A 26,286-nucleotide genomic window follows, 5' to 3' on the forward strand; every position below is an offset into this window, starting at 1 on the left:
AGTGTTGAAACGTAATGTTGCAGTCTTTATTTGAAGAACCTTCCAATAAATAACATCTAAAAATAAACTATTTCGTACTTCTTCCTATGTTTAGATCCTTGAAAGTAATCTAACTGATTAATGTCGTATCCATCATCCCCTAACCAAGATTGCTTAGTTTTTGCGCGTAGTATGGTATCAAATATATGCTTTTCCTCTTCCATACGCTCGAGACTTTCCTACCATGCTTCAATGTATCATCAATAATTCCCAAGTTGCCAGGACTGATAATCAAAAACATTGTATTAGAGTCCAAGTGAAAAACCAAAATCTAGTAATCAATTTGCAATAATTCACACAATGAATGAATTAACATAAATTCAAATAAGTGAAATTCTAAGAGAAGCTTACTCTCAATAAACAGAAACCAAACTTTCTACATAGTCCTTGGAATCAGAGAACCAATGTATCATATATTCACTTTCAATTTTAACCACTGTTTTATCTTTTAAATTATAGATAAATGAATCAGAGATAAATGAATATTTGCAAAAACTTGCAAAAATTACTACATCACCATTTATATAAAGGCACCGCAATTGATAATGTGAATCATCATAATCAATGTTAAGCATTGGAAGTTGCATTGCAAGATTTTGGTAGCTGATCTTAAATAATTGAATCCAAGACTCTTGAACCCCATACTCCTTCATCTTCCATAAAATAAATTCAGTTTTGTTGGAATCATGAGAAAAACAAAGAGAGTCCAATAGAACCCTAAGAATCAGCTGAGAAATTGGCACCTCATCAGCTAAACCGAGAGGCAGCATAAACTGTTTGTATGTCTCCGTGGAAAGGTCGAGCGAAACAACCACAAACTGGTTAATATGATCAGTGATAGACTTGTCGAGAGCCAACCAATTAATGGTGCCACAGAAATGCGCACCATTATTAAACCACCTGGGAAACATACAATTATCCAACCTATTATATGGAACCACTGGAAAATTCTGAATATTTCTCCAACAATTATCACCTAGATTGAAAACTCTAACCTCACTATTTCCTTGATCAGCACGAAAAGCTACAATCTTATAAGTTCTCGATGAAGCATCATAACCAAATGTAAAACTAAAATCCTTGCCAAATGTGTACTCAATTTGTTGAGATCTTGTTCTGGTGGCAGGGTTGGAGATATGGAGGAACTTGAAAGGTGGTTCTGGTCCACGGTTCCAAGAATGAAAACAAAGCAATCCGTTACATGAACCAACGAACATGGAAGAGTTCTCCATATGATGGAAATCATCGCTGGAAATGTTGGCCGATGGATTTTTGAGTAAACAATGCACGGGGAAGGGTACGACATTCCAAGTAACTATCTGTCTTTGATACCAAGATATTGATAAAGTGAGGTGTGGGTTTTCTGACGATACTTTAAGATGTTTATCGATAAAGTTTGAATCGGATGTGAGAGACTGAGAGTGTTGCATGACTTGCTCACACATTTGAATCTCAGGATGTCTTTTACACTAAGCAAAGATAGGATTTCGATGATGAGTTCCATGGGGAGGAACACTGAGTTATTTCTAACCATAGTAGTGATGTTGTTGAAGAAGTTGAATAAACCCTAACTAACTAACTAACGCAACTCAATCAGTAAGAAAGAATTTGCGGAAGTTATTTCCACTGAGCATCACAATTGACAGCAATGTTATATATTAATTAGTTATTATAAATAAATAAATAAAGTAATATTTTAAATCTTTTTTGACAAAAAATTTTTCAAATCTTTTACCCTTAATTGTAAGGTGAATTCCTCAATATACATAATTTTTTTAAAATAAATAAAAATATCATTTGATACGTTATTAAAATTCATCAAAATTAACGGTTGATGAGTTTTTATTTAATACCGTTGATTTTGATGAGTGGAAGACTTTGTGAAATCTTTCATCTTAGATAAAGTCTCTTATGTTTATATTCAATATGAGATTTGAGTTTAAAATTCTCTCTTTTTTTTGTTGAACACTCCTCCTAATGAATATGTGTGTTGTATCAAATATGAGATTCATGTTGATTTTTTTTTATTATTGTTGTTGTTGTTCATCTACATCATTCATGAATGAGTATGATTCTTAACGTAGTAAATTTCTTTTTTTAGGAAATAAATTTTCTTCCCCGTAGAACATAGCATGTAGTAAGCAAGCACATTGAGATGAGGTTTCACTACTTGAGAGAGCAAGTTAGCAATGGAACACTCATGCTTGAACATTGCAGAACTGATCTGCAAGTTGCAGACTTGTTAACCAAAGCAGTGACAGTTGAAACATTTGTGAGACTTAAGAATTTTATGTGTATTAAGTCATTAGACAACATGAGTTAAGGAGGTGCGTTGATATTTTGGAGTAATTCATGTTGAGTTAGTTACTTGTTCTGCAAGTAACAGAATGGTTAGTTACAATATGTTGCTTAGGTGTCAAGTAATGGATAAGTTTGTTAGTTAGGAAGTTAACAGCAATTTTAGAGTTTGTTAGGGTATTATTTATAAGTTAGTTTTTATATCTAGTTGTGTTGCTTGTGTGTTAAGCAATTTGTATATATACCTTAAATTTAGGGGTGTCAAAAAAATTCATTTATCCATTATCCATCCAATCCATTTACTAACGGATCCATCCAATCCATTCATAAGTAAAAAAATTAGTTAATGGATTGGATCAAATTCATCCATTTAGTTAATGGATTGGATTGGATCCATCCACCTTAATTTTAAAATCCAATGGATCACTAATTATACTAATTTTAAATCCAATGGATTGGTTTATTTTAATTTTTTTATTATTTAAAAAATGATTTTTAAAACTAATTTATTTGTTTAAAATAAAATACTGATTTTAATTATTAAAAAACAAATCAGAATTTTTTCTTATAAAAAAAACAAAACCAGAATTTTTTATAAAAAAAAACCAAAAAAGAGATTTTTTAATATAAGAAAACAGGTTTTTTTAAAATTTTCAAACAAAATAATAATCAAAATATTATATTTATTATTAAATTAAAATAAAAAAGAGAGGTGAAAGGTGGTGGCCAGCCTCCTGAGCACCACCATCGACCGCCGCGCCGGTCACCGGAGCTTTGCCGGCCGCTGACGTGGATTCGCCGGAAAATCTGCACCCGCCATCGTGGGCCACCGCGTAGGAGGTCCGGCGTTGACCTGGTCGTTGACCGGCAGCCACCACCGCCTTAAATTATTATTTATTAAATTCTATTATTAAATAAATTAAAAAAGGGGAAAAAAAGATTTGGGCTTACCTAAATAATGTTTGGGCTTAGTCTTTGGGTTGTTTTACTTTTTACACCCTTTTATTAAATAATGAAAACAAAATTTGTTTATAAAATATGAAATAATCTATTTAATTAATAAATAAATATGCTATTAAAAAATAAAAATAATTTAGTAGATGGATCGGATGGATATCCATCCATTGAAATACCATAATGGATGGATTGGATTGGATTTTATCTCTAATGGATGGATTGGATTGGATTTTTTTCAATGAGTTTTAATGGATTGTTAATGGATTAATGGATTACTTTGATCCATCCATTAACAATCCGATCCAAATCCATCCATTTTGACACCCTACTTAAATTAGTGATGCTTGTAGTGCCTTGTTTTCCACTTAAAATTTGACACATCAACAAGTTAAAGTGGCAACATAAGATGTATGGTAAAAAGGAGAATATAAGGGCTGAAAGACAAGACGGTCTTAGTGTTTGTGTATGTGTATATACAGTTATTAAGATCTTTTATGTATTCTCACCTGTGTCAAGTCTCTAATTGAAAATATTACAAAGGAGAAAACCATTATTAAATTGAAGTAGAAGATATTGGTTTATCGAATAATTCTAGGACAGTAATTCATAACCTAGTTTGTGTTGAGACGAAGAATGGATCGAGGCTTTTTATAGTGTTTGTTGTGTTGAGACGAAGAATGATATACCTATTTGCACCCATACCAATATGTGAGATATAATCCATTTTAGTGGATAAATCTTCTAATGCATCATAATAAATTTTGGTAATAACATTTGTGGGATAATGTTCAGGGGCTAAAGATTAGTATTTTTTTTTTACTAACATTACAATAAGACTCTGATTGAACAATGTAGGGGCATTCCCCTTCCATGTTAGCATGCAAGCTCTAATAATTAAGCTTAACAAAACATTCAGAATGAGCAGATAACAAAGAGGCATTAGGCCGAAAGTCTATTTCTAATTCTCAAGCGAAATGCCGGTCCTCCATCAAGAAAATGACAGGAGAGAAAGAAAAAAAAAAACACCAGCATTTCACTAAATGAAATAAAACAAAAGTATAATATTGTTTCCTTCAAATTTGAAAGGGAGAAAAAAACAAAGCAAACACATATGTCAAAATTTTCTGCACACCTATAATTCTACCATTTTACTATCAAGGAAATCAACTTTCTTCTACGACTAGTTCATGCATCTTTCTGTCAATTGTCTCAGAACATATCTGATGCATTAATCCGTAGAAAGACACCAAATCCGTTAACTGTTCCACAGACATATTTGACATCATATTCCTAGCAGCCTTCTCCCTCATCTGATTCAATTTCATCTTGTGTGAGTAACTTGCACCGTTTCTAATTGTTGCACCAACCTGCTTTAGCCTATTCTCCTGCTGCAAACTCAATGCTGTATTTGCCTGGAATAACAAGCATTATAAATTGAGATTATTTTATTTACTGAGGGTATAATTAAATTTTGCATAATCTTCTTATACATTACTTTATGTGTTTTCCTATGATGTCATTTCTCATATGTCATCTAATTAAAATGGATTCGCATAAACCATGTATAGGTAAAGTATGAACAATTCTAATAAATAGAGAGCTTTTGAGTAACCTGTAGAAAGTCTGCTCCTGCTTCAAGTTCAGGATTTCGGTTTGCCACCATATGAGAATCAGACTTGTAAATGTCTCTAGCCATTGAAAAGCTTCTCAGAATGAGTTTTCTCTTTTGCTCCAGCTCCTCATTTAGCTTTGGGGACTTCGGGACAAGCATTGAGCTGCTAAGTTTTTTCTCATAAGCTATTACAGCCGTCACAAATTCCTACTCACAACGATCAACAAAATCATTAAATTTTATTTCTTATACCAATTTTACAGGCATTGCAAAAAGAGTATGAACAAAAAGTCTACCTGATAAGCCTTACTACATCCCGGATAATCAAATTCATCACTGTCATGGTTCCTCATTCTCTCCGGATGAAATTGAAGTCCCATAATAAACTTACCATCTTCAGGATTATAATTATTTGGATCATAAAAGCCTTCGATCAAACCATCTGGAGAAAATGCCATTGGAACAAATCTCTCTGCCAGTATCTTAACACCTTGATGATGGTAACTATTCACCATGATCTCCATTTTGTCATCCACAAAAGAGTCATTAAACCAATCATGCAAAGGCGTGTTTGCCATTACATTTATCAAATGACGATGTCCGTCATAGTTTCCATAGTCCATGTGAACTACTCTTTGAAACCCATCATGGTTTTTCTGCAATAGCTCTTTCTCTATATCTTGGTAAAGTTTGCCTCCACATGAAACATTAAGCATTTGAGATCCCCTGCATATACCCAAATAAGGTATATTTCTTTCAAGGCAGAGCTTTGCAAGTCTTAGCTCAATGGAGTCTTTCTCTTTATCAATGGTGGCATCACTTGGGTGAAGTTGCCTAATTTGCTCAAGCTCTTCAGGTGTAAGTCCACACAGGTCTGCATCATCATAATGAGAGGGATCAATGTCCTCACCTTCACAAAGAAGAACTCCATGGATTGGCTCAAAGCTATCTAAGAGAGTGTGAATTCCACTCACTCTTGGGACAATGATTGGAACAGCTCCATATCTTACAATGAGATCCAGATGATACTCACCTGTGAAGTTCAGTATATTACTGCTTAGGATTTAGTGGCAATAAATTTCATATACTGTGAAGTTAAAATGAAATTAATAGTAAGATATTGTTTTTTACAATCAACTATTTTAAAAAAAAGAACCAAATTTAAAATGGATTGTTTGGATTCACATCACAAGTGTGTTAAAATTGAGTTTGACTATGTTAAGAACTTAAGATATGATTTTAGAAAAAGTTACATATCTGGTTAGTGGTTACTTTGAAAGTGAAGTTAGAGACACGGGGACAAAAAATGAAGAAAGAGTCTATGCAAAAAGGTGAAGCATTGTGCTATCTTAAAAGACAAAAATTGGAGACCACACCATTTCACAAGTCACGCGTTTTTTTTAGGTCCGACTATTAGGTCCATGTCCATAACAATGGGGAAGAAAATATCGTATTTGAGACATGTTAGACACTAAATGCAATACCTCCCCTGGTCACGATTCCAAACTTGTTCCGTCAAGTTGTGAGAGTCTAGTCTCTTCTGTTAGACTCAATCTTGTTGGATTTTATTATAATCCAAATAAAAATCCTAAAATAAAAAAGCAATGATTATTTGAATGAGGCAATGTTGGACAGGGTGTTTTTTTTTCTTGTAATAGGGTAAAAGGACAAAATGTCTTAATCACACAAAAAATAATCACTTATGAATGAATAAATAATGCAAGGAAACAAAAAACCATAGTTATTAGAATAAAGTATTAGTAAATTATAGAGTGTGACATTTTAACAAACACATGCGTGACATAAAGACATTAATTTTTGTAACAATACTGAGTATATAGAAGTGAGAGTGTATTACCAACAAAATCAACAAATTTGTTCTTGCGAATGGTACGACGAGAAACGATGAGAACCCTTGGTAAAAGGAGGGAGAGATCAGAATTCGCCATGTTGATTGAGATTGAGATGAATTACACAACAATAACAAACTGTGAAATAAATTATCAAATTCAGAAATTATTATTATATATAGAAGAAGAAAAAGATAAATGAGAAAGCAATATTGGAAAAAAAGGAAAGAATTGATCATATATTAATTGCAGAAAATCTGAAAAAAAAAAAGAAAAAAAAAAAGAGAGTTAACTAACCTAGAAGCAGGTAAATTGAGATTAAGAAATGGAAGAATTTCTCGGTATCCATTTCCATTGTTGTGTTGTGTTGTGTTTCCTAAAATGTAGATGGATCTCTACTGAATTTTCTTTCATTTTCTTCAATCACCAATGCTACTATTTGGTAGTAACAAAATAAAATTATAATTAAAAGAAGAAAAAAAAATTATATTTTTCCTGTTTTTCATCCAACTGCTGATAATTTATATAAAAAAAATTAATTAATTAAAAAAATAAATGGACGGCTGAGATAATGATACAATAAAGAGTATGACCGTATGAGAGAATAAGTTGGAAAGAATCCGTATTCCAAATTTTCAATAAAGATTTTGGTCAACAGTCCAACATATAACTTTTTTCTATTTTTTTGGTCAAATAACTTTTTCTTTTGATTTGATTTCATTTATTTCTAATTTTAATGTTTAAATTAAATTTACCTTTTTCTTGGGTACAATACAAATCTATTTATGTAGTAAAAAAAAAAACAAATCTATGAGTATTCATTCTATTTGTATTAATTAAGGATATGGATAAGGATGAAATGAAAATAAATAAATAAAGTTTTAAAAGAATAATTCTGTTCACTTTATGATAACTCAAATTATAAAATTAATTGACCAATCAATTTAAAAATAAGTTCTGCTCAAAAACATGAGCATACATTTTTTTTTGGATACATTAGCGTACATCTTTGAGCTACAACAAAACATTCATTGAGTCTTATTAGAATGAACATCAAATACTTGGGTCAAATATAATATTTAACGCATTCACACAAAAAGTGGAAAAAATTTGAACCTAATCAAGTCTTATAAGAATCAACATCAAATACTGGTTCTAAGTCTTTTTTTTTTAAGATTGATAATTTAAAACTCCTAATATATTATTCAAACCTTTTGCCACTAGACTAAATTAAGTGGTTTTCATTGTTCCAAATTCTAAAAGTGGGAATCAATAGATACATTATACAATATCATCAATTATAATCTAGGAAACTATTAGGTGAGGAAGTGTTTCATATAGTTTAAAATTAACTCTCCCTGGAACGAACTGTTCGGAAAAATCGGAGTTAAGTTTCTGGCCGAAACAATTTATGGTCATATATTTTATTTATCTAGCAGTCGAACTCTAAATTATATGAATCCGTTTTCTTGAGAACCATATGTCCATAATATTAATAAAAAAAATACTTTAAAGGAAATTGAATTTTCAACAACAATTCATGTTTCTCTAAAAGTGCAAGCATTACTCTCAATTAGGATGATGGTGATTGATCAAAATAAATTTGTATTGTTCGTCCTCGACACATCTATATTAATAAGATATTGAAAGATGTATGCAAAATTGTGATTTTTTTTAAATATTAATAAGATACCTAAATTGTCAAGAAAATAAAATTTAAATTTTTTTATTACGAAAAATGTAAAAAAAATCAATATAATACTTATAAACAATAAAATTGTATTTTATTCTTATGAAATTATTTTCTCTAAAATATAATAGTCAAAGAATACATTTTTTATTCATAAAAATGAATTAATTTAAAGATTACTCGAAATTCAAATATACCATAAAAGTTTCCTATAATTGTATTTTTTTTTTTGGTTACATTCCTATAATTGTATAAATAAACAAAATAATGTAAAAGAAAAAAGTCAAAAAAAGAAACGGATATAAAGGAAAAAAGTGGATTTGGAGAAGTGGGAATATAGAAACTAAAAAGAAAAAGAGTTGAACAATATTATTATTTTCTATTTTGTAATAATAATAATAATAAATAAAGCTGGAGCCGAATAAAGACACACCAGTCACTCAAGATATGAACTCAAGAAATGAGTGAGTGAGTGAGTGAGTGAGAACTGAGAAGAAACAAAATCAACTAAGAAGAAATCATGGCTGTTTCTCTGACCATTATAGTCCTTATCATCTTTCTTCATCTCCTTGCTTTTGTTTTCGCTATTGGTGCCGAACGACGTCGTAGTGAGGTAAATCCCTTTTTCTCGTTACAGTAATTAATTAACACCGCTAACTAAACTAATCTTGTTTTTGTTTCTTAAATCTGCTTTTCAGGCCACAGTGAAGCCTGATAAGTATGACGACCGAACTTTCTGTGTTTACACCACCGACGCTTCCACCGTCTACGGCCTTGCTGCTTTCACTCTCCTGCTTCTCAGTCAAACTGTCCTTAACGCCGTCACTAGATGTCTCTGCTGTGGGAAAGGTCTTGTCACTGGTTGCTCCACCACTTGTGCCACCATCTTCTTCATTCTCTCATGGTAACACACTCCAAATTATTACTATCCCTTATAAACCCTATCAATTGCTGTTTTCTTTTTTGTTCATTCATATTTTAGTAGATCAAACACACTCTTACTTTGAATTAGTAAATAGTAGATTGCTCATGGTTAAAGAAGGGGGAAACTTAAAAATATGGTTTTAATAAACAAATTAACTTGGTGAATTCATTGTCGATTTTGAAGTTAAAGATGAGATATCTAATTGAGCTAAATTTGGAATTTGGTGGTTTGAGTTCATATAGTATTGAATTGGATAGAAATCTATGAAGCATGTACATGTAGACATAAATAATAATTGGGTCATGCTAAATAGTGCCTCGGGGTTAAACATACTAAAAATAGAAATAAATGATAAAATTAATGATGGAAAGATAACTTTTTACATCTTTTAATGCATTGAATCCACAAATTCCAAATAAAATTTCCATATTAACAACCTTAACCAATGTCCCGGGGCCGGGACACTGTTTAGCATTTTCCATAATAATTTGATCAAAATTGAAGTGGTTGAACGTGATGTACATTAATGGGTGTTATATCAAGGTAGGACAGTCTAGATTTCAAGCTCCATAATTTAGTTTGTTTTTTTTTAATATAAAATTTATATTGAAATATGGACTATCTGATCTAGATGCAGCGGCCAGCGATGTGCCGACTGCGTGAATGCAGGGATTACTGACTGCAAGCATTCTGAATGCGCTCCAACGTAATCCACACTTACATTGTTAATAAGTTGAGAAAATTAAAGTAATTGTTGTATCTATGTTAGACACAAATATGTGTCGGACATGTCTTCAATCTTGAAGTGTAAATGCTTACATATACAATCGATGAAAATGATGTTTTTTTTTTTATTATTGTTGCTGTAAAATCAGGCTTGGTTTTTTGGGAGCGGAGGCGTGCTTGTTAGCAGGGTCTGCTAGGAATGCATACCACACAAAGTACCGAGGGTATTTTAATAAGCATAACTTATCTTGCGCCACACTTCGCAAAGGTGTGTTTGCTGCTGGGGCTGCCTTGACCCTGTTCTCTATGTTGGTTTCTGTTTTGTACTATTGGGCACACTCCAAGGCTGATACTGGCTTCTGGGAGAAGCACCAAAACGAAGGTATTGGATTGGCCACACACAATCAAGTTCCTGAATCTGAAAAGCCCTGAAGATTTACTGCTTTCAACATGCTGCTGGGCTATTAATTTACAAAATTTTGGTGGTGCATTTTACTTTTTTGTTGGATAAGGTATTTCGGGGGTTAAGGAAAGAACAATGTGTTGAAAAATCTTGTTGGTAGAGTAGTATATGTGATATTTATGCCTTAATAGGAGAATGCTTGAAACAATATATATATATATATATATATATATATATATATATATATATATATATATATATATAGATAAATAGATAGTAGTGGTATGGTGAGGAGTTCAGTATATTCTAGTTTCCAGTTTCCAGTTTGAAAGTGTTGCATTAGTGCATCGAATGCTTGCGTTATTGTGATAAAATATTTCTTGGTACTTTGAGTAAAATTATTATGAAAGCCTTCTAGTCGAGTTCAAGATTTTCACTTTCCAGAAAGAATGATAAATTTACTGGTCTCTCTTGGTGCAAATGTATCAGTTTATTAAGGCTCCATCTTTCTTCCTTCTCCCCAATCATTTTGTCTACCGCTTTGTTTATTGTCTTGTTGTGTGGCTGTACTTGTATACTTGTAAATTTTTTCTCTCTGCAATATTTGATATTTGAATTTTGTGTTACTCACTTACTTGCCTCCATCAAATATCTTGTACTATCCGATCTGCTGATTGCTAAATTGAAATGTCAAGGCATTTGGCCCCATTTCATATTTATTATGATTATTTCAAAAAACTTTGGTCCTTATCATGTGCTCATATCAATTTTAAATGTAATTTTTTGGTTCTGTTCATGTACCATTAACTTTATCCAATTTCTTCTATTGATAACGATGGTTGTGAGATTATCAGAATGTGTGAAGGTGAGGTTTAGAATAACTTTGCAGCAGTCAATTCTCCCAAGATCAATTTTCAATTTTATTTAATAGTTATGTTTGAAAATTTATTGCTCTCATTACCACGTTCATTATTTTGCTTCTTAAATCATCCTATGATTGAAAGATATTACACAAAGCAATGTGGCATGCCTCAAGTTACTAAGGAACTTCAAATACAACCGTAAAAAATAGTTAAGAAAGTTAGTGGCTAGTCATGCATATCTTTCGCACCATATAGCAAGGCTCTTAAAAGTTAAAACAATAGTTGAGCATACTTTATTTACACAGGACTCCTTTCTCTCGAGGAAGCCGGAAGGAAGTGTTAACAGACACACCAAAAATGGGTTTTTTTACATTTTCGCGGCACCATAGTTATATGCATCCCTTTCATGTTCATAAACTGCACATCTTATTTTGAATTTATTTAACTTTGGTTTTTGTACAAATCGGTTAAATTTTAATCACATAGGACATGCATCCCATTTTCTTCATTATTAACAGTCTTGAACAAGCAGTGGCTGGTCAACTATATATATAGTTGTATTGTATGGTTGGAAGTTGAAACCCCATCAACCCTGTTTTCCCCCTAATTGTTTTGGACAATAAAGTGTCAAATATAATGTAGTTTAACAGAAAAAGTGGTGAGAAGTGACTAGAGATAATTTAATTTGGACAGTAAAACAAATGAAATTCATTGTAGTCAATGTCATAACACAACAATAGCAGACAACATTCATTAAAACAGACGAATAGGTGATACAAGATCAAAATGAAATCCTACAACAACAACAGACAAAGGTCACACAGTGTAATAACATGACCAAAACCAAACTGAGAGATAATAGGAGGATCTTTTTTCTGCACTTGATATGAAACAAAACAAAGTAAAACACATAGAAAAAACATACAACATTGATGGCATATGACAAGATTGATACTCATGTCATGTCTAGCAAATAGGAAATGGGGAGCCACATGTGTCAGCAACCTTGATGGCATTGGGAGAGTTAACAAGTTTCTTAAGGTTGGGATCTTTCAAATATTGGCAAAGACAAGGCTTTTGTTCCTTCAATTTACTGCAACATATTGCAGAAGGAGGGTTTGAGGAAGTGATGGCATTTGCACATGCAATCAGCTGTAATGCATTACATGTTACTCCCATTGATAACTCTGTCTTTGCAAGGAGCAAAGTAAGGACAATGCAAAATGTTACATATGAAAACTTCATTTTTCAAAGAGAGAAAATGGACACTTAAAAAAGTTTAATAAAATTTGAAGGGTGAGTAATGATAATCTAGGACATACAAATGATATATGAATTAAGTATGGATCTCTTCACTATTTATAGTACAAGGAGGGGATCTAGTAGTATTATATTATGTTATGTCACTTATGTGACCTTAGGAAAAGGGTGCTGTCTACTATAAAAGATTATCCATCAAATGAACAAGGGTTTCATGGATGGGAAACAGTGCTAAAGTTGGACACTCCATATTTTGATCATCATGAATTTGCGGAGGCCTTTTGCTTTATTGTGCAGTCATTGCTCAATTGAATACTCATTGGATCGCTCATTTGACTAAGGTCATGGTAGAGGATCATAGGTTTTGGCACGACCTATTAATTCAAAGGATTGTAGAGAACAAAGAACAATTGCGCATAACCAGAGATTAATCATTCAAGTTATGTGGAATTTGAATGTGCATAAAAGCTTTCTCTCATAAATTTTAATGTAAAAATTAGAGATTGAACATCCGACAATTGTTTAAATTATTCAAATCTCTTTCCATTTATACCGATCTATTGTTGCTATATAAATTTGTTTTTCTATCAACCAATCTAAAATAATAGCTCACTTTCAATAAACAAATCATACACTCTGAATATGTAACTTAAAACTCTTCTCCCACTTTGATAGAAAGCCATAAAAAACAAAATTTCGTCCAATTAATTAATTGCATGGCTATATTGCTTCAAAAAGTATGACTAAATACGTTTGCTTATATTAGCATTTTCTTTTTTATTTTGGGGTGTCTAAAATTTTGAGCGGGATATTGATAACAAAGAATTCAAATCTTGTTAATGAGCGTCTTCAAAGAATTGTTTCAATATTTGCTTATAAAAAAAAAAGAATTGTTTAAATATTTTAAATAAAGAAATAATTTATTAAAAATATTAAGTATTTTAGTTTTCAATCTATTGAATGTACATTTTTTTATAATAAAAACTTAATATTTTTTACTATTAAAGGATATAGACACTCAAAAAAATTATATACTTCATCAAGCAAGAGATTTTCAAAAACCACATAGAATAATTTTTGGTTGGTACTAGTATTTGTTTTTTATGATGCATTACTTTTCATAATTTTGTTTAATTAAGGAACTTTCTGTAGCATGTCACGCTGAAGGCCGAAAGACTTTCGGCGATGTGAAATGTGCAATATATGATGGGCAGCAGTCAACATTTGAGTTTTTTTCTTCTATTTTTTAACACTGAAAAAAATACTTACAACATTTCATCATTAATAATAAATAATACTACAGTAGAAACTCTTTAAATTAATAATGTCAGGACCGGAGAAATTTATTAATTTAGAGAGTTATTAATTTATCAATAAATTAATAATTATTAATCTAAAGAGTTTTTAAGTAATTATACTTTACATACCAAACAAAAAGGCAAATTATTTTATGCCTCTTAGAATTACGTTGCAGCGAACCTTGAGACTTAATGTAAATTAGTAACTATTGTGTTCATATGCATTGAAAATCAATAATGACTTTTGAAGTACAGTAAATGTAAACAAGAGGAACAAATGTGTTCAATATTTTTTTTTCAGTTTCTATGAATTGTTAATTTATGATTTTCTTGGGACCAAAAATTATAAAGGGATCTCCCGAAAAATTATTATCTTATTATTTTATCGAGTTTTTCAATTTTTTACATTGGCCCAAGTCGGGACCGGACAAATTTATTATTTTAGACAATTTATTAATTTACCGAGCATTAATTTAAAGAGTTTCTACTGTGTAGTATAAATACAAATGGATATATATCAATAAAAATGTTAAAAAAAGTTAGTGATGTGGCCACATTTCATACCACATAAGAATATTTACGTCCATTACACTTATTTAAGTTTTTTTTAAGAGTTTAAATTATATGCACCGATAGTGTAAATTTTTTTTACACATTATCCAATGATGTGTTGCCACATCATTTAATGAATGTGACATATTATGTATTTTTAAATACCATACATGATGTGTTGATATATTATTGAGTGCATGTGTAAAATAATTTTACACAGACATTGTATATAAATTAAATTCTTTTTATAAATAGATTTCATTTAATTTTTATATTATTTTACATTTTTAAATTATTTAAATAATCCAACTACATTTTTTAAATATCGGTAACAACTCATAATTTTTTTAAAAATAGATACTCATTTTAAAATAGAGGAAATATTATAAACTTAAAAAAATCGAGTTTTTTATTTTTTTTTTATAATCTTAAAAAATCGAGTCTTTATATTCCACTTAGACATACTAATATGTTGGGCTATGATTCAAATAATCAATCCAGCCCATATACACATTTGATAAATTCTCTTCCCACCTTTCTTTTTCACCCCTTTGATTTCTGTTTTTGTCCTTCTATAAAATATCCGGTTTCTGTTTACCTTTTTTTTTGTCTTGAAAAAATAATCGGGTTTTGTTTACCGAATTTTTCCTGAATTTGCACTAGAAAAATTCGGTTTATGCATACCGAATTTTTCTGCAAGGATAAAATTAAAATTTTCGAGGTTAAAAAGATGAGTTGCCTATTGCAACAGTACCAGTTTGATATGTGAAAGTTTCTTTTGGCACCCGGAGTTTTTCGCGTGTCCTAATATTACTCATTTACTACTTAAATAACGAATGTTATAAAATAAGAAAAGAAGAGTTATATATATATATATATATATATATATATATATATATATATATATATATATATATATATATATATATATATATATATATAATGTCAGCCTAACACATTACGTATTATTGTAACATATTTTAGAATTTAAAATTTTAATTCAATGTTATATTTGATCTAGTTTTCAGTTATCTTTCGGCCAAATTTTAAATCACGTAACTTTTTTATTTCTTCATGAAATTGCAAATAATATTGAAAAAATATATATTAAAGATTTACAAATTCATTGTAAATCCTTAAATAAAATAAACACATAATTTTGCAAGTATAATTCAGTTATGAGCACTGATATGCAGTGATTCGGGTTTGATTTGAAATTTTACGTTTTTTCATATTTAAAATATGAGTCTAGCTACTAGATTATAAAAAAATAAAATAAAGGAGAATAAAAAAAAACAAATAATAATTACTAAAAAAACAAAGTATGAGACATGTACGAGGGTAAACGCAAGACCCTACCAATGCATCTTAATCATATGTGGGCACGAGGAAATAATTAAAACTTGAAAGCCATGCCAAAGCCATACCTTACCTAGCTCTCTATTCAAATAATATTGATTTGATTAATTTCTTGGTTACAAAGCTTAGAACCATAATATCCTTTAATACATCACATATATTAATGGCCTCACCACGCATGGAACAGAACACAACGTACGTACTAGGAAATATTAACTTTGTTTGGTACAATCACCAAACAGAAAAATATTAAGACAAATTTCATTCATTAATTCATAGTCATGCCAACCCGTTACAATGGACCTGGTTTGTTTGGTAGACCACTTCACTCTGTCCTTGGTGGAGGAAAGAGTAAGATCTCTTTAATTTTTTTACTTTTTGAATTGTTCGGAACATATTTTGTAGAGACATTGTAAAACATATATGGTCAATGTTCGAATTCAGATACTTTCACCTACTCACCTTAAGAAACAACTTTAACCATTATACTACTTGACGGACAAAAAAAAGGAAACATTTGAAACATAAGGGCACCATGTACTCAATATTTTGCTTTGTGAATGTTATGATTTTGCAGTTGCTGATATCTTGCTATGGAAAGACAAGAAATTATCGGCAGCATTTGTAGCTGGATTTTCAATGGTTTGGTTTCTCTTTGAAGTAGTGGAATATAATCTTGTTACTCTTCTATGTCACATCCTCATAGCCCTTATGCTCATTCTCTTTGTTTGGCATAATGCAGCTGGACTAATCACATGGTAATTCTATTTCCAACCTTATCAAAAAGCCTTCTTTTGTAACATTTGGATTAAACATTATTTATGTATGTTGCATTGCAGGAGACTTCCTAATATCTATGATCTTGAAATCCCAGATTACACCGTTAGATTCCTTCATAATAAGTTTAACTTCTTCTTGAGAAAATTTTATGACATTGCAACTGGAAAAGATCTCAGATTCTTCTTTGTGGTATGGTAAAATAAACTATTTTCTATTATATAGATGTGCGCGCGTGAAATATATTTTTTGTTCTTGTAAAAATATAATTTTGTTTAGCCCCCTATTTTTAAGAGGCTCTGTGTCATGATCGATGTGACACGTGCATAGGACCCGAGCCTGGCCTGATTGCGACTTAAAATATATTTAATAATTTTTAATTAATCTATTTGTTGACACCAAAGTAATTGAGTTTCAGACAATTGCTGGCCTATGGATCATGTCTACTATTGGAAATTTCTTCAGCACTGTCAATTTACTATATACAAGTAAGATTCCAATTACAAACATTCATTTTATTATTTGGGCCTTTATTATTAAATTATTAATATGTGATACTATGTATCTACAGCATTTTTATGCTTGGTGACACTTCCCATTATGTATGAGAGGTATGAACATGAGGTGGATTATCTAGCAAGTAAAGGAAACCAAGATGTGAAGAGATTGTTCAATAAATTGGATTCAACAGTTCTCAACAGGATTCCAAGGGGACCAGTGAAAGAAAAGAAGTTAAGATGATTTTTAGATCCTCTCTGTCACGCATGAAATAATAAAATATAACATGTACTCTCTTTAATTTCCTCTGCTTTTGCCATCAATTGGCTACAGCATATTTGTATTCTCTGAATTAATTTAATAATAATCACTAACAAGGCAAATTATCATAAAAGTAAAACTAAAATTAAAGTATGCCTATCAATTTATCAAGAACAAATTATAATGTTGATAATACTTTTAGACATGTCCCCGTTAGATTAGCTCAGTTGGTAAGGACGTCGTATTTTATAAGCAGGGGTTAAGATTTGAACTCAAGACACCTCACTTATCCATCTTGTGTTAGACTTATGGCCTATGAGAGAAGATCCAAATGTATACTAGACCCATATATTAATTATGCATTGTAACCACTAGTTTTTGCTACACAATACACCCTTCTCTTAATTTTCTATTGAGAATACTAAAACATATGAAAAAAAAATATTAAATCAACATTTATTTTATTAATATTCAAAAAAATATTATAAATTTTCAAAAAGTCTCATCTTTAAATTCGTCTTAAATCTTGTGATACGTTAGACTCATGTCCTCATCAAATATCCAACAACTTACATACAATGAGAAGAAAACTAATTATTTGTTAGAACAGTTGTAACATACTTTAGTTTTTATAACATTCACTAATTTGATCTCATTTACACTCTATTCACAAATGACCCATCTTCCAGCAAGAAGATTGGCTTATAAATAAATCACCACTATTTTTTTACTAACAATAATAATTATCATCACTTTCACTTTGAGTTGGTGGAGAAGAATGATGTTGGAACAAATAAATAGTGGGGTTGGGATTCCCCACATATACTCTCTTTATTAGTTAACGGTTAACAACTTTTATAGGCAAGGCCACGTACTAATGCTTAAGGGCAAGGTCACGTAAACCCCAACTTTATTTTTATACAAAAGTGGCTAAGCCAAAAAGAAACAAAACAACAATAGTTTTGGGAGAAGCTAAAAATAAATTACTCATACATTATAATCTAAGGTCCATGGCAAAGGGTATGAATTTGTTACCTTTATCTCTGGTGAGTATAATGGTGTAAATCACTTTTATACGTTATTTTTTCATATCATACTACTTTTAAAATAAATGAATGAAAAAAAATCCAGGCTGACTCTAAACGTATAGTAGTATTGGACACAAACACACCACACATTTGACATTTCATTTTCAAGTACCAAATGCTTGCTTGCTTGCTTGTAACATCTTCCACCGTTGAGTGATACAGATACTACTATTACTATACATGTACATCAGGAGACACCATTTCCACCATCATTGTAATGAACTGTCCTTTTCAACAACTGCACTCACTTGAAAGAAGACAAAACAAAAAACAGCGTTTGATCATCCCTTAATTAAATATTTTTCATATTTCGTATTTATTATGGTAATAAAATTGAATCTACTCTTAATCAAATATAACTTATGGAGCTAGTAAACAAGGAAATTGACTGCTGGTTGTGGTGACATAATTAGAGATAGTAGGGGCATTTTGGCTTGGCAGTTTTGCAAGGTGATTGTAGTGCTTTTATAGCGGAACTATGGGGCTTATCGGAAGGTTTAGCGTATGCTTGGAGTTTGGGATCAAGGTAGGTTGGTGGAATTAGAGGTAGACTCGATGACGGTAGCTCATGTTGTTAAGACTGGTGTGACCGATAGTGCTTTTGGGGATCTCTTTTGTGAAGAATATTGGTAGGATGCTTGATTTCAATTGAAAGTGAAGATATCACGCTCATATAGAGAAGCAAAATCATAGGTTGCTCATTAGATTGTGATACTATTTTCTTTAAGAATTGTCCGAGTCAAATTAGTCATTTTCTATTTGCTGATAGTTTAGGGTACTCTACTCCTCGATTAATACCACTGTAATCTCTCTCTTTTTGTTGGGGCTTAGACCCTCATTGTTATAAAAGGAAAAAAAAAAGTTAAAGAAACTGAATGTTACTTTTGTTTTGGAATAAAAAAATCAAGAAAAAAATGATAACCAAATAAAAATATAAATATAGTTTAATTCATATACACACCGATTTAATTAAGATTTTTAACACCTTCGTTCAATTATAACTGCTAAATGATTGTAGGCATTTGATTTTTATTATGATCATTGATCATTTAAAATTTGGACCGTTCAATCTTAATCTGATGGTCATATATATGTACGGGATTATTTTGTAAGTGCACACAACACAACTCCAATATCCCAGCAAGGAGTTACGTCGCATCAATAATAATTACAATTTTAGAAGGTGATAGCAACTAACAAAACACCCAAGTCAAGTGGACACAGCACACCTTAATCCCTTCAACATCAATAACCAACTTACTTTTTTAGACTAATCATAGCCTTAATATAATTGGCAGGTAAATTATTATTGATGCAACTGGTACAATCAAATAAGAAAGTTTTAATTACACTACTCTTTAACATTTTAATTTCGTAAAGCAAAGTATCCAAAACTCAATTGAGAGAAAGGAAACATGAAATGAGTTTTTTCAAAGAATTCTAATTTTAAATAATTGGCGTTAAGTTTTTATTTTATGTCATTCGTCTATTTAACATATATATTCTGAAAGTGGAGTAAGTTTGAATCCGTATAAGAATCATCCATTCCATATATACACCTTGAGTGGTGCAACTAACGTAGTACTACATGTATTAATCCACCGGACACTTGTTGCAATATTATTGAGCAACACTGCGCGTAACTCAAAAGCGAACTCTCAAGCCGTTCGTATTTAAGAATATCATATCATATCAGTCCTTAATCTTGTCTAAAACACAATTTAAAAAGCTCATATTAATTAATAATTTCATGAATTAGTACTATATAGATAGATACTGTAGTTGTTGTATTTTTCCACAGACAAACGTATGAAATACACGCACTCTCACAATACTAAAGAATCACATTCTTCTTCACAAACAAACAAACAATGCTAGCAGTGTGTTACACGCGCTGTGGTGGTAGGTAGTAGTAGTAAGTAAGAACAATGAGAAAGAAAGAATCTCTTTAGTGGTGGTGGTGATGGCAGTGCAAATGTGCAATACTCTAAAGAAGAAAGAATCTATCTCCTCAGTTAATCCCTGATTAAGTAAAACACAAACCATGGTTAATTAATTAAGGAACATGGTTTGGTTTACTACGGGGGTTTGGTTTGGTAATAACAATAATGTCATCACACATCATCACTCACCGAGTGAATGAATGAAGTTGTTTTCTTTGTATAAAGACATCCCATTTGTCGTTGTTTGGTTGGTTGTGTAAGGTAAAAATATCACACTTTGATGATGAATGAATCAATGAATGAAAATGCATGTATTCAAGAATACCCTTTTCTGTTTATATAGACAAAAAAGTTGTAAAAGTTAATTCTCACTTCACACACCATTTCTGATTGTGACTGTGACTGTGAGTGAGTGATATTCTTCACTAAGAAGAAGAATCTTTGGGGTGTGTGTGTGTGTGTGTGTAGTATGTCTCATCTTCAACTAACATTCATTCAAGGTTAGGAACAAATAAAAAGGAATCATTTTTCATTCATTGCTGTTGTAAAACGCTTCTTCCTTCAACTCTTACTGTTCCTTAACATTGCCATTGCCCCAATTCTAGGTGATTTTTTTATTTATTTATTTTATTTCTGGTAGTTGTTGATGTTATTATTATTAGTTCTATTATTAGATTTAAATGATCTATCTTGGATTTTGTCAAATTGTTAAATCTGTCTTTTTTTTTAAGTTCAATGCTGTATTTTTTCTAAATATAATTTTCTCAAATGGTCAATGTATTTAATTTTGTCAAATCCAGCTGAAATGGGTCTCATCTCATGTGTCAGATTTTTCATTCAACTGTCTTAAGTAACATTTACTAGTTTTGGTGTATGAGTGATGATGATGATGTTTAATCTGTTTTCAGAAATCTGAAATTGCATTTTTATTTTTATTTTGTAGGACTGTGAGTGAGAAATATCAGTATAAGCAAAATGGTTTCAAGGTCATATTCAAACTTGTTAGATCTTACTTCATGTGGCTCGCCGGCTTTCGGTTTCGGTCGCGAGAAGAAAAGGCTTCCTAGAGTTGCAACTGTTGCTGGAGTACTATCTGAATTAGATGATGAATCCAACAATAGTGTTGGTTCTGATGCACCTTCCTCCATCTCTCAAGAGAGGATGATCATTGTTGGCAACCAACTTCCATTAAAGGCACAAAGGAAAGAGGAGAATGGTAAATGGGAATTCACTTGGGATGAGGACTCACTTCTTTTACAGCTGAAAGATGGTCTTGGTGATGATGTCGAAACAATCTACATCGGTTGTCTTAAAGAAGAAATCGATCCTATTGAGCAAGATGATGTTGCTCAGTACTTGCTTGACAATTTCAAATGTGTACCAACTTTCCTCCCTCCTGAACTTTTCACTAAATTCTATCATGGTTTCTGTAAACAGCATCTGTGGCCTTTGTTTCATTACATGCTTCCACTGTCACCTGATCTTGGTGGTCGGTTCGATAGATCCCTTTGGCAGGCTTATGTTTCTGTTAACAAGATATTTGCAGATAAAGTGATGGAAGTCATTAACCCTGATGAGGACTTTGTTTGGGTTCATGACTATCACTTGATGGTTCTTCCAACATTTTTGAGAAAGAGATTTAATAGGGCAAGGCTAGGATTCTTCCTCCATAGTCCTTTTCCTTCTTCCGAGATATACCGAACCCTTCCTGTTAGGGATGAACTTCTTAGAGCTCTTCTGAATTCTGACCTTATAGGATTTCATACTTTTGACTATGCTAGACATTTCCTCTCCTGCTGCAGTAGAATGCTAGGGATTGCTTATCAATCAAAGCGAGGCTATATCGGTCTTGAGTACTATGGAAGAACTGTTAGCATTAAGATTCTTCCTGTTGGTATTCATATAGGTCAGCTTGAATCAGTCATGAATCTATCTGAGACAGAAAGCAAGGTTGCGGAGTTAAGAAACAGGTTCAAAGGTCAAACAGTGATGCTTGGGGTGGATGACATGGATATCTTCAAAGGAATCAGCTTAAAACTTTTGGCAATGGAACAATTGCTTTTACAACATGCTGATAAGAGGGGGAAAGTTGTTCTGGTTCAAATCGCAAACCCTGCTAGAGGCCGCGGAAAAGATGTGCAAGAAGTGCAGTGTGAAACTTATGCGACTGTGAAAAGGATAAATGACACATTTGGAAGGCCTGGATACACACCCGTAATCTTGATTGATACAACGCTCCAGAGTTACGAGCGAATCGCTTATTATACAATTGCAGAATGTTGTCTTGTTACAGCAGTGAGAGATGGGATGAACCTTATACCTTATGAGTATATCATTTGTAGACAAGGAAATGAGAAGATAGATGGAATTTTAGGAATAAACTCAAATAACCAAAAGAAGAGCATGCTGGTGGTGTCCGAGTTCATCGGTTGCTCTCCGTCATTAAGTGGCGCAATTCGGGTGAATCCGTGGAATATTGATGCTGTTGCTGAAGCTATGGATTCTGCCTTAATGGTCGCAGAGTCTGAAAAACAAATGCGGCATGAGAAGCATTATAGGTACGTTAGTACGCACGATGTTGCCTATTGGGCTCGTAGCTTCTTGCAGGATCTGGAAAGGGCTTGTAGGGATCATCTGAGGAGGAGATGCTGGGGAATTGGTTTTGGTTTAGGATTTCGAGTAATCGCTTTGGATCCAAACTTTAGAAAGCTATCCGTGGAACATATTGTTTCAGCTTATAAGAGGACAAAGCACCGAGCTATTCTTTTGGATTATGACAGTACTATGGTCCAGCTTGGATCAATTAGTACAACACCTAATGCTGAAGCTGTTTCCATCTTGAATAGCCTGTGCAATGACACCAAGAATTGTGTTTTCATTGTAAGTGGAAAAGAGAGAAAGACTCTTACTGAATGGTTTTCTTCTTGTCAAAAGCTTGGACTTGCTGCAGAGCACGGCTATTTTGTGAGGTATGTTATGTTATTTTTCCTTGTGTTGTGCTGCTTATGCATGTGTTTTGTGGTGACTGTGAATTGTATTAATGGTTGTTGTTTTTCCATGTACTACAATGATTTTATTTTTTTACTACCTGTTTATTTTATCAAGGATGATGAAATTTGGTTTTGATTGAGAGATCATACTTAGGGTAAAATAAATTATTTTCTTTGGTTAAGCTTGCTTAGGTACTTAAACTGAAGAATCTTATACCTTTTTTCCAGGACAAGTCATACTGAAGAATGGGAAACTTGTGTTTCTGTGCCTGATTTTGACTGGAAACAGATTGCTGAGCCAGTTATGCAGTTATATACAGAAACTACGGACGGTTCTAATATAGAGTCCAAAGAGAGTGCTCTTGTTTGGAATTACGAATTTGCAGACCGAGATTTCGGTTCATGTCAAGCTAAGGAGCTTCTTGATCATCTGGAAAGTGTTCTCACCAATGAGCCTGTTTCAGTTAAAAGTGGCCCAAGCATTGTGGAAGTTAAACCTCAGGTTAGTAATAAAAACTAGTTGACGTAGTTTGCATACTACTTATTGTTATGAATTGTGGCCATGTTATGAATTGTGGCCTGTTTAGTTAAAAAGGATACTTGAATTTGGACCTCCAAAGCTTCAAGGTGAGTGTAGCTATGCTCATAACTGGTCTAGAGCCATGTTTTGACAACCTTATTATATGCTATGCTAGCATAGCTGATAGCTGTTTGTGCCATAAATCATACTATTTTCCTTGAAGCAGTATTTTAAAATAGCAGCTATGACAGTAACATAGCGGAATTTGAACAAATCATTATTGTTCCGTGATATGCTAATTAGTACAAAGTATTTTTCATTTGTCAAATAGCAGCTATAAGCAACACTATAGCTTAGTAACATAGCTGAGTTTAAACAAACCATTATTTTATGCGATATGTGATTGACAACACTGACTTGAAGTAACTGAAATTAATTCTAATCTTTGGTCATGAAACTTTTTAAAGGGTCTCCTTATTTTTATGATCCTGAACTTTTTACACACTCTTGTGACCGAACCACTTGACATTTTTGGTGCAGGGTGTGAGTAAGGGTATTGTAGCAGAACGTATTCTGATAACAATGCAACAAAAGGGAGTGGTTCCAGATTTTGTTCTATGCATTGGAGATGACAGATCCGATGAAGACATGTTTGGAGTAATAACGAGTGCAAGGGCATCGCTATCGCCTATTGCGGATGTTTTTCCTTGTACAGTTGGTCAGAAACCAAGCAAGGCCAAATATTACTTGGAAGACACAAGTGAGATTTTGAGGATGTTGCAGGGTCTTGCCAATGCTTCTGAGCAAACTGCTGATAGAAATTCTTCTCAGTTTCCTCATCATTAAGCTTTTCTAATCTATGTAGGAAACATATACTAATTGTATTGGCTAAATTGTGGTACTTGTGAATACTTGGTTTGTTATTTTGTGCTGGATTTTTAGATCTATTTTAATTTATAATCCCAACATTGTTGCTAGTTTGCTACTATTGATTGTATCCAAGTTGTTGAAGGTTAATTTAGATTAATAGAAATAATTTTTGAATGAGATTGTGTGACTAATTATCATTTGTATTTTATAGGATTCATTATAATATGCATGATTTAGTCAATTTCTACTTAATATAAATAATTTAGGATGGAGTATTTATCATTTCTACTCCTACAATTTTCAACGTAATAATTCTTGAGTGGGAATGAATGCAAGGATTGTGAATGTCATGTGACATTTCTCCTACCATTTCATTTTTTAGCTCTCGTGTATTTTTCATTTTTTTATGATAAAATAAACTTAATTCATTCGTGTGTTAAAATATCAATAATATAAGAGATAAAGATACTTAAATACTATTCACTAAAAAAATATATATAATTTTCAAACTAAATTCTTCCACATATGACCGAAGGTCAAGACTAATTTTAGATCCACAACCTTTGAAGACATCCAACTCCGAAAAAAAAAAGTTTGCATGTATTCGCACAAAAATTTGATTATATGTGATCTCTAAGATGACCGATTATGCCCCACGTTGACAAAATATTTGCAAGATTTAGAGAAAATTGACCTTAATGACAGCCGCCATAAACCCCTTACTCGAGTTATAGTACATATGCCTCCGGATTTGTATATCATTGTTTGAACTTGTAATTAGTTGAAGTTGATCTATCACTCTGAATGAAACAAACACTAGACTAAGACAGAAAATTTCATTTTTGCTAAGTTGGACTCCTTTTGTTTTATTTAGACTTTGGCAAAAAAATTGCAAATAGCTGATAAATTAGGTTATAGTGTATGAGCCTATAACAAATAATTATAGGCTAACTTATAAATTTGTAGCAAATAAGATAGTTGATTGAAATTGGAATGTTTGGTAAAATTAGCGGTCGAATTAACTTATAAATATGAAATGACATAAAAAATATATATTCGGTTAATATTTATTTTTTCTCAAATAAGATATCGATGATAAAATTGAAAGCAAGTATGATAAAGTATAAACAAGTAAAAATAAGATATAAACCCATAAGAAAAATATATTATTAAACAAGTCTTTTTTATCAAAATCTTACATTGTCGAATAAGTATTAGCAATAGCCTAGACAATTTAGGAATGATAATGATTAATAATATTAAATTTCTAATACTTAAAAAAAAAAGGTAATATTTTCATAAAAGAAACCTCAAACAAATATTTGGGTCTTGATTTCACACACAAAAAAAAGTTGTTGGCTTCTCTTTAGGCCTCATATTTCATTTAGGTCTTTCTAGCGCGTAAAAAAAATAAGTTTCTAGAAACTGAATTTTTTTTAGTGTAAAATTTACACTAAAAAAACTTCGATTTTTAAAAATCAAAAAACATGGAGTGGGAAGAGAAACC

At 31.8% G+C, this 26,286-nt stretch overlaps 5 protein-coding genes across 7 annotated transcripts; 3 read left to right on the forward strand and 2 right to left on the reverse strand.

Moving 5' to 3' along the window:
* Nucleotides 1-392: 392 nt before the first annotated feature.
* Nucleotides 393-1,484, reverse strand: LOC123911375 (F-box protein CPR1-like). The gene has a single exon (XM_045962776.1). It carries the CDS (start codon nt 1,482-1,484, stop codon nt 393-395), a length of 1,092 nt encoding a protein of 363 aa, XP_045818732.1.
* A 2,738-nt stretch (nt 1,485-4,222) lies between these two features.
* On the reverse strand, nt 4,223-6,100 carry LOC123899116 (putative glutamine amidotransferase GAT1_2.1). Its single transcript, XM_045950186.1, has 3 exons — nt 5,203-6,100; nt 4,907-5,113; nt 4,223-4,706 (listed from the first exon to the last, which is right to left on the reverse strand). The coding sequence occupies exons 1-3, from the start codon at nt 5,620-5,622 to the stop codon at nt 4,458-4,460; spliced, it is 876 nt and encodes a 291-aa protein (XP_045806142.1). The 5' UTR covers nt 5,623-6,100; the 3' UTR covers nt 4,223-4,457.
* A 2,765-nt stretch (nt 6,101-8,865) lies between these two features.
* On the forward strand, nt 8,866-10,708 carry LOC123898920 (protein MODIFYING WALL LIGNIN-1). Its single transcript, XM_045949963.1, has 3 exons — nt 8,866-9,059; nt 9,145-9,350; nt 10,247-10,708. The coding sequence occupies exons 1-3, from the start codon at nt 8,967-8,969 to the stop codon at nt 10,527-10,529; spliced, it is 582 nt and encodes a 193-aa protein (XP_045805919.1). The 5' UTR covers nt 8,866-8,966; the 3' UTR covers nt 10,530-10,708.
* Nucleotides 10,709-16,026: 5,318 nt separating this feature from the next.
* On the forward strand, nt 16,027-17,490 carry LOC123884451 (reticulon-like protein B14). The gene is made up of 5 exons (XM_045933549.1): nt 16,027-16,183; nt 16,410-16,590; nt 16,672-16,801; nt 17,028-17,097; nt 17,181-17,490. The coding sequence occupies exons 1-5, from the start codon at nt 16,114-16,116 to the stop codon at nt 17,348-17,350; spliced, it is 621 nt and encodes a 206-aa protein (XP_045789505.1). The 5' UTR covers nt 16,027-16,113; the 3' UTR covers nt 17,351-17,490.
* Nucleotides 17,491-20,162: 2,672 nt separating this feature from the next.
* LOC123896663 (alpha,alpha-trehalose-phosphate synthase [UDP-forming] 5-like) lies at nt 20,163-24,970 on the forward strand. 3 transcript variants are annotated; one of them, XM_045947053.1, is made up of 4 exons: nt 20,163-21,004; nt 21,343-23,368; nt 23,618-23,891; nt 24,450-24,970. In XM_045947053.1, the coding sequence occupies exons 2-4, from the start codon at nt 21,375-21,377 to the stop codon at nt 24,753-24,755; spliced, it is 2,574 nt and encodes an 857-aa protein (XP_045803009.1). In that variant the 5' UTR covers nt 20,163-21,004; nt 21,343-21,374; the 3' UTR covers nt 24,756-24,970. The 3 variants fall into 3 exon arrangements, with proteins under 3 accessions (XP_045803009.1, XP_045803068.1, XP_045803125.1); XM_045947112.1 differs by having other exon boundaries at nt 20,163-20,660; XM_045947169.1 differs by having other exon boundaries at nt 20,322-20,899.
* The last annotated feature ends 1,316 nt before the right edge of the window (nt 24,971-26,286 follow it).

Source organism: Trifolium pratense, linkage group LG1 (assembly GCF_020283565.1).
Source record: "Trifolium pratense cultivar HEN17-A07 linkage group LG1, ARS_RC_1.1, whole genome shotgun sequence".
Taxonomy (NCBI): Eukaryota; Viridiplantae; Streptophyta; class Magnoliopsida; order Fabales; family Fabaceae; genus Trifolium; species Trifolium pratense.

Excerpts from the sequence above, each read along its gene's own strand:
- LOC123911375 (XM_045962776.1), bottom strand. The coding sequence starts at position 1,484 with ATGTGTGAGCAAGTCATGCAACACTCTCAGTCTCTCACATCCGATTCA.
- LOC123899116 (XM_045950186.1), bottom strand. The coding sequence starts at position 5,622 with ATGCTTAATGTTTCATGTGGAGGCAAACTTTACCAAGATATAGAGAAA. Across the intron at positions 5,114-5,202 it reads GATGTAGTAAGGCTTATCAG|GAATTTGTGACGGCTGTAAT; the intron begins GTAGACTTTTTG and ends CGTTGTGAGTAG. Across the intron at positions 4,707-4,906 it reads CAGGAGCAGACTTTCTACAG|GCAAATACAGCATTGAGTTT; the intron begins GTTACTCAAAAG and ends TTGTTATTCCAG.
- LOC123898920 (XM_045949963.1), top strand. The coding sequence starts at position 8,967 with ATGGCTGTTTCTCTGACCATTATAGTCCTTATCATCTTTCTTCATCTC. Across the intron at positions 9,060-9,144 it reads CCGAACGACGTCGTAGTGAG|GCCACAGTGAAGCCTGATAA; the intron begins GTAAATCCCTTT and ends TCTGCTTTTCAG. Across the intron at positions 9,351-10,246 it reads ATCTTCTTCATTCTCTCATG|GCTTGGTTTTTTGGGAGCGG; the intron begins GTAACACACTCC and ends CTGTAAAATCAG.
- LOC123884451 (XM_045933549.1), top strand. The coding sequence starts at position 16,114 with ATGCCAACCCGTTACAATGGACCTGGTTTGTTTGGTAGACCACTTCAC. Across the intron at positions 16,591-16,671 it reads GCAGCTGGACTAATCACATG|GAGACTTCCTAATATCTATG; the intron begins GTAATTCTATTT and ends GTTGCATTGCAG. Across the intron at positions 16,802-17,027 it reads ATCTCAGATTCTTCTTTGTG|ACAATTGCTGGCCTATGGAT; the intron begins GTATGGTAAAAT and ends ATTGAGTTTCAG.
- LOC123896663 (XM_045947053.1), top strand. The coding sequence starts at position 21,375 with ATGGTTTCAAGGTCATATTCAAACTTGTTAGATCTTACTTCATGTGGC. Across the intron at positions 23,369-23,617 it reads GAGCACGGCTATTTTGTGAG|GACAAGTCATACTGAAGAAT; the intron begins GTATGTTATGTT and ends CCTTTTTTCCAG. Across the intron at positions 23,892-24,449 it reads TTGTGGAAGTTAAACCTCAG|GGTGTGAGTAAGGGTATTGT; the intron begins GTTAGTAATAAA and ends TTTTTGGTGCAG.